Below are 6,715 nucleotides of genomic sequence, written 5' to 3' on the forward strand. Positions count from 1 at the left end.
AATGAAGGCAGAGCCAGATGTACAATAAAGAAATGAATATAGGTGAGTCGTTAAAATCAAATTTAGAAGCCTAAATAAAAATACATTTGTATCCTACAAATTCGTGTATATGTATGCGTGAGATATATTGATGTGGTAATAAACATGACTACACATCACTATAGTGTGTGTATACACACTACACACCAATATCGCACGCATACATACTCACAAATTGTCGGTAAAACAGTGGATTTTTGGAGTTTGATCTAGGGTTTAGGATTCTCTTAAGTGTCCTGATATTTGTTTTTTAATTAAGAAAAAAATATTGGAATTTTCTTATTATTATTTATAATAATTATAATACATATATGTATCTTAGTTATAACATATATATCCATCCATCCAGTCCTACTACTCTTGTCAGAGCATAGTGACCTTTTCTCGTATTTCTACGATGTGCGATTTACACTTTTACGCAGATATAGGTACGGGACCTACAATTTAACACCGGTTCCGAACGGCGGCCATTTTTTAAGAAGAGGTTTTCTTGGCAAAGATACTCTCCGGTGGTTTGCCGTTGCCTTCCGAGAGGCGGCGATCGCTTCCGAATTGATTAAAATAATTTCAGAGTTATATTATTCTGGGTGGATTTGAACCCGGATCTTTAGCAGGCTGCGTTCCGTTTGGCGCTTACAGCTGGTTACAGCGCTCACAAAATCATTCATCCTTGTTGTTTATCAAATATTAAACAAAGACAAATGATGCTTATAAGCGCTGTAAGCGCCAAGAGGAACGCAATATATATATATATATATATAGGTACATGTGGAAATATATTTCGGTTATAATGATCAGGACGCATCTATTATACTAACATTAGTCACGTATCTATTCTTGGATTAAACATACTTTATAGAGCATCTTTCTACTTTTATTTGGATCAATTAAAATAATTATATATCATGAAACAAACTACATTGATAAAAAATAAAATATATTAAATTGAAGGATGCAAAAAATAATAAAAAATATCAACTTTTCATTTTTTTATAAAGTAGTTTTTCTACACATTTTGAACCATATAAAATATTTAGAATTGTTAAATTATTAAAAATTAAAATTACGATTGAATCACAAAATTCTATAATACTATATATTCTATCGATTTTTGTATAAATATAATTTTTTTTTCGAAATATCTAATTTTGCCTATTGGCTATAAATGTTTCGACATAACGTTCCGCGTTGCGGAATTCTGTATATTTTTATATACAGAACAAAAACATAAAATCAATTGAAATTTTTTTTTCAGATTTATTTACAAACTTACATATAGCTAAGTTTATGATAGTTGCGTTCTAACTTGTCACAATAATTTTTATTTTATATAGGAATTGGTAATTCTTTTGCAACTAATACTAAGATCTGATCTGTACTTAGACACCAATTTGCTATATTTTTGGAAATTTTGCACCAATTTTCACCATGATGGGGTTCTGCAGCGATACATCTCTTTTTTACATCTTCTTGCTGCTCTTCCGTACCATTCAGTAATTCAAATTTGTAAAAATAGGCCCAGGCGTCTCCTAAATCTGGATCAATTTTCACCGTCCTATTGAACCAATCTCTACACTTTGAAATCTTGTGTTCGCACCAAAATAGTCTGTAACAGAAAAGTCCATACAATATTTGTGTTTCTTCAAAAAGAAAAAGGAGAGAAAGGAGAATACGAAGAAGAAATAGAAGAGAAAAAAAGGAAGAGAGAAAGTAAGAGAGTTGAAGTATTCAGAATATAAAAAAATACATGTATATAATGTATGTATCTAGTTATAAATATTCAACTTTTTATATTCTGTATAACTTTATATTTTTATATTCTAACAAGGGTAACATCAGACATGGCCCCCTCAGATTTGGCTAAATTTTATATAAGAGTTCACCCCTCCCACTAATTCGTGCTAAAAGGATACGGCGCACCTCTCAAGCATTCGTAAGAAAAACGCGTTTAAAGATTTTCATGTTGGTAATGTCCTCATTGATAAAAGTGAGTCTGCAACAAGCAGCGTGGCATAACGAGTAAAGCGCCCGACTGTAATGTTGCATGTTGCTGGTTTGAATCTTATTTTAACTAATTTTTTTTATATTTTTCATAATTTTTCTATATTGCATTGTATTATTGTGTATGTGTATTTTTTATATTTAACCTGAAAATTAATTTTTTATTATAAAATTTATTATATTTAAAATTATATAACTTATTTATTTAATATGCTTTAAAAGTTATTAAACCTTATATCATTTTAAGTTATTGTGTCATACAATTTACATTATTAAATCAGCGTGTATAATTATACAAAAGATACCCTTACAAGAAGGGATTTCTGTGTAGTCAAAACTCGTTTAAAGAATAAAAAGCAAAAGATGAAAAATAATTTGAAATTTGTTTATTACATAGCAAAAAAAATTTCAATTTAATAATGTAAATTGTATAACACAATTGTATAACTTAAAATGATATAAAGTTTAATAACATTTAAAGCATAATAAATAAATAAATTGTATAATTTTAAATATAATAAATTTTATAATAAAAATATTAATTTTTAAGTTAAATATAAAAAAATACACATACACAATAATACAATGCAATATAGATGAAAAAAATTAGTTAAAATAAGATTCGAACCAGTAACATGCAACATTACAGTCAGGCGCCTTACTCACTATGCCACGCTGCTTGTTACAGACTCACTCTTACCGATGGATACATTACCAACATGAAAATCTTTGAACACGTTTTCTCACGAATGCTTGAGAAGTACGTCGCAACCTTTTAGTACGAATTAGTGGGAGGGATCAACTACATATTATATGTATAAAATTGAGCCAAATCGGAGGTCATGTCTGGTGTTACTCTTGTAAGTAAACTTAAAAAAAATTTACTTGGATACTGCCAGAAGAACATGTGGATCATGTTCGCATTTTTTAGTGGCATCGATACTTTTAGTTTTCCGTTGAGGTCGAGGTTCCATAAAAATTGCCTCTGCCCAGAGTAATCCGGATGTGGGACATTCTTGTAGTGCCTTAGCCATTAGTGTATTTGCCATATCACGTGCGCCACCATTTTTCAATTCATTCCGTATAGCTTCCAGCCATAATTCTGCATTTTTAGGATTTTTAAGTCTCGCTTTCTCCAAAACTGAACGCGCTTTGGTCACTTGGTTTTTCTTATGCTCCAATCGTGCCAACAAACGCCACAAAGGTATCGAATTTGGACATTTTTTTATCTGTAAACATAGAAGATATTTTTTTGTATTCGCATTATGAATATTATTATATTAGAAAAAACTCACTCACCGCTTGATTATACGTATTTATCGCTTTGTCTAAGTATCCCTGTTGTTCTTCAATTTGACCTTTCATTAGCCACAATTTGGGGAAGTCATCAAAGGCTTCGAGAGCTTCTTTTAATAAATGCAACGCTGCATCAAGATTATTAAGAGCCCATTCCAACTTGGCGCTTTTCATCATCACTCTAGGCGTCGGAGCGGATGCTCTGGCTTTGGCCAATAAACGTCGCGCTCTCTCATATTCTGAGTTTTCAGATTCGAGTTTCACTGCTGCCAGCCAAATTTCTTCGGAATTTGGATTAGCTTGAAATGCAAGAGATAAAATACCTCTAGCTGCTGGTACGTCACCCTACATAAAGATGAAATTGCAGATAAAAAGGGAAGAAATATTTTAAATAAAATTTAAAATCGTGTGAATACAATTAATACTCACAGCCAGCCACTTTGATTTTGCACCCATCAGCCAAAGCACTTCACTCTTGGGACAATGAGCAACTGCTCTTTGTAGTAAAGCTTCCAAAGATTCCCGCGTGCCATATGTTTTTTCAAAATAAGCGGCACGTAGCCAAATTGATTTCTTACTAGGAAATGTCGTTAACGCATATGCGTAGACAGCTCTGGCGCATTCCAAAGCTCCTTGTTGGGCGCACTGTAAACAAATTTTTTAACATAAACATTAATTTTTTCGCCCAATATAATGCGAATATAATAATACGTACATATATATATATATATACACTCCGCGCCAAAATTAAAAAATTACCTATTCTGATCGCTAAAAATAGGCAAATTTCAAGGGAGTGTAATTTCGTCAAAAATCGTAACAGAATGATCAAAAAAGCATTTCACAGCTTAGTCTCTACTTTCAAAATAATTCATTAAATGACTTATTGATTCTTTACAAAGCTGCACAAATGCAAATGGAGTTGCATCAAATCTAAAACTTTTTTACTAAATTTGCGAAGTTCCATGGAGTGAAATAAAAATCGCATACAAATGTGACTTACAGCATTTGAAAGCGTGAATCTTTACCTTTAATTTGCGTCCTCGATCAGCATTGTGCGATTTTTTTCACCGAGTTACTCAACATTGAAGTAAAAATGACCATTTTTGCTTTTGTATTGAATAACTCGGTCAAAAGAAATTTGGCGCGAAGTGTATATATAATTTGTATTAGAAAACTACAAAAAGCCTTACAGTTTCAGCATCTTCCATCCAAGTATGTTTTCTGTCTTCTTCTTCTACTCCAAAACCAATAATGGCTTTAACGATAACTTGACAACAGTGTACTGCCCCTGCTTTTTCAGCTTCCATAGCTTCCTTAAACCAATGTTCTCTATTGATCTCTACTCCGTTTGCGCTCAACGAGGATATAGCACGCTCGATAATCTTTTCCACCATGTGTTTATTGCCATTCGCTTCCTCCAGTTTTGCAGCAGTAGTCCAGATTTGTCTGTCAGTTGGAATATTCTCTCTAGCTTTGTTTAAGACTTTTCTTGCATTATCATAAGTCTCCAGTCTAGCAAGAGCAAGCCACAAGTCTACGCTGGTCGGACAGCACTCAACCGCACGACTGAGCAATATACGTGCGTCTTCGGGCTCTTCCAACTCAACGGCCGCTTTCCATAATCGCACTGAATTTGGGATATGTTCCAATGCCTTTCGATACACTCTTCGTTTCGCCTTTACTTCTGTCTCCAAGTCCGCGGCTTTTATCCAAATTCTAACGGATGTCGGAATATGGCGCACAGATTGCGCTATTACTGCTTTTGCCGTATCCGGTGGCTGCAATCTCGCAGCTTCCAACCATAGATCCTCAGACATAGGATTTACCTCGCATCCTTTCATTATCAAGTTTCTTGCCGCTTGAACCTTTCCAGTCACTTCCTCTAGACGTGCAGATGCGATCCACGCAGGAGGATGATTAGGATTAGTCTCCCTGACGGATTTTAACAATAATCGGGCTTTCTTTATGTCACTATTGAAACAGAAAAATTTTATAAATTCATAATATAATTATTATATACTATATAAAATAAATATATAAATAAGTTAAATATGTATAATAATCATTTACTTACTTTATGTCACCACCATAAGTAGGTATCATGCTCTGCAAATCTGTAAGATATCCTTTTGGATCAACTACAGTTTGGCCTTCCACAGAATCAGAAACTTGATTCAACTTGACATTCATCAATGTGTTTCTGGCCTGCCCAATCTTTCTGAGATCAAGATCCCCTGTGGGAGTTAGCATACCGGGTGTTGCCACACCTGGCATTATAGATGCCAAACCGCTAGCTGGATCAATGCTGGTGGATGTCTCACCTCCTAAATTTCTCGCCAGTACAGAATCTGGTAACGGAGTGAATTTTTCTGCTCTTGGATTACGCTGTTTACGATTTCTAGCATCTCCCACCTCGGGAACATTTTTCCATTCGTCTTCAGTTACATTAACCAACTCTCTTTTCAGATCGGAAAATTGCTGTTGAATCTTGGGACGTTCTTGACGATAGCGTTCCAATTCTTCTCTGAGACGTTTCTCTCTGTATTCCTTACGTTTTTCATCCATTCGTTTGTCAATAGCTTCATAAATTGCATCTGCTTCTTCATCATCTTTATCATAAGGATCCTAGCGACAGATCAGAATATTAATGTCTGTATTATTACTAAACGGAGATAACTTTATTTACCTTACTAAAAAGAGAACCTCCATATCCTGAAAATTCATCATAATTTGAATCATTCAAATCCTCTTCATCCTCTTCCTCTTCTTCCTTCTTTTTTGTACGTTTTGTGGGTGGAGCATGTCTATCGTCTCTGTGTTCAGAAATTATTTACAATTTGTGAATCCTATATTTGTTTCAGTTGTATGTAAAATGTAATTTTTAACTTACGAAACATCATTGGCATCTCGAGCGGGACCAATATCAGACCGTGTCGTAAATCCTGTTGCTCTAGTGAATAGAAAGAGAGGTTAGAAATGCGTAAGATTAATAACTTATTGTAGTTGATACTTGAAGACAAATATTTATAAATATTATAAATCAGGTTAAAACTTACCCTCTACCAACACCGGCAACATATCCCAATGGTGCCGGTACACCTAAAAAATGCTTTTTATTTCGTGTATTTAGCGAAACTGAAGGAACCGCCATTTTTATGTATCACTTGTTTATGTTAAGGCCCGTTCTACAATACATCGATTGTCGACTTTGAGTATATACCATGGTGGAAGTCCTTCCACCATGATATATACTGGCTGCGTTCCGCAAAGCGCATCATGCGCATGGCTGCGTTCAGATTCTACACCCGGATGCACTCAGACACCTAGAAAGCGGTCAGATTAGAGACCCTCAACCAGAGTCAAGCCATACGATATC

The 6,715-nt window shown here is 34.3% G+C and overlaps 1 protein-coding gene across 1 annotated transcript; it reads right to left on the bottom strand.

The window, feature by feature from the left end:
- Window positions 1–1,276: 1,276 nt before the first annotated feature.
- On the bottom strand, window positions 1,277–6,585 carry LOC105449825 (pre-mRNA-processing factor 6). Its single transcript, XM_011689211.1, has 9 exons — window positions 6,396–6,585; window positions 6,230–6,289; window positions 6,026–6,152; window positions 5,414–5,964; window positions 4,530–5,310; window positions 3,766–3,981; window positions 3,340–3,681; window positions 2,926–3,269; window positions 1,277–1,645 (listed from the first exon to the last, which is right to left on the bottom strand). The coding sequence occupies exons 1-9, from the start codon at window positions 6,488–6,490 to the stop codon at window positions 1,366–1,368; spliced, it is 2,796 nt and encodes a 931-aa protein (XP_011687513.1). The 5' UTR covers window positions 6,491–6,585; the 3' UTR covers window positions 1,277–1,365.
- Window positions 6,586–6,715: the final 130 nt, after the last annotated feature.

This window comes from Wasmannia auropunctata, unplaced genomic scaffold (assembly GCF_000956235.1).
Source record: "Wasmannia auropunctata unplaced genomic scaffold, wasmannia.A_1.0 LD336071.1, whole genome shotgun sequence".
Lineage (NCBI taxonomy): Eukaryota > Metazoa > Arthropoda > Insecta > Hymenoptera > Formicidae > Wasmannia > Wasmannia auropunctata.

Excerpts from the sequence above, each read along its gene's own strand:
- LOC105449825 (XM_011689211.1), bottom strand. The coding sequence starts at position 6,490 with ATGGCGGTTCCTTCAGTTTCGCTAAATACACGAAATAAAAAGCATTTT. Across the intron at positions 5,311-5,413 it reads ACTTATGGTGGTGACATAAA|TGACATAAAGAAAGCCCGAT; the intron begins GTAAGTAAATGA and ends CTGTTTCAATAG. Across the intron at positions 3,982-4,529 it reads GGATGGAAGATGCTGAAACT|TGCGCCCAACAAGGAGCTTT; the intron begins GTAAGGCTTTTT and ends ATTTGTTTACAG.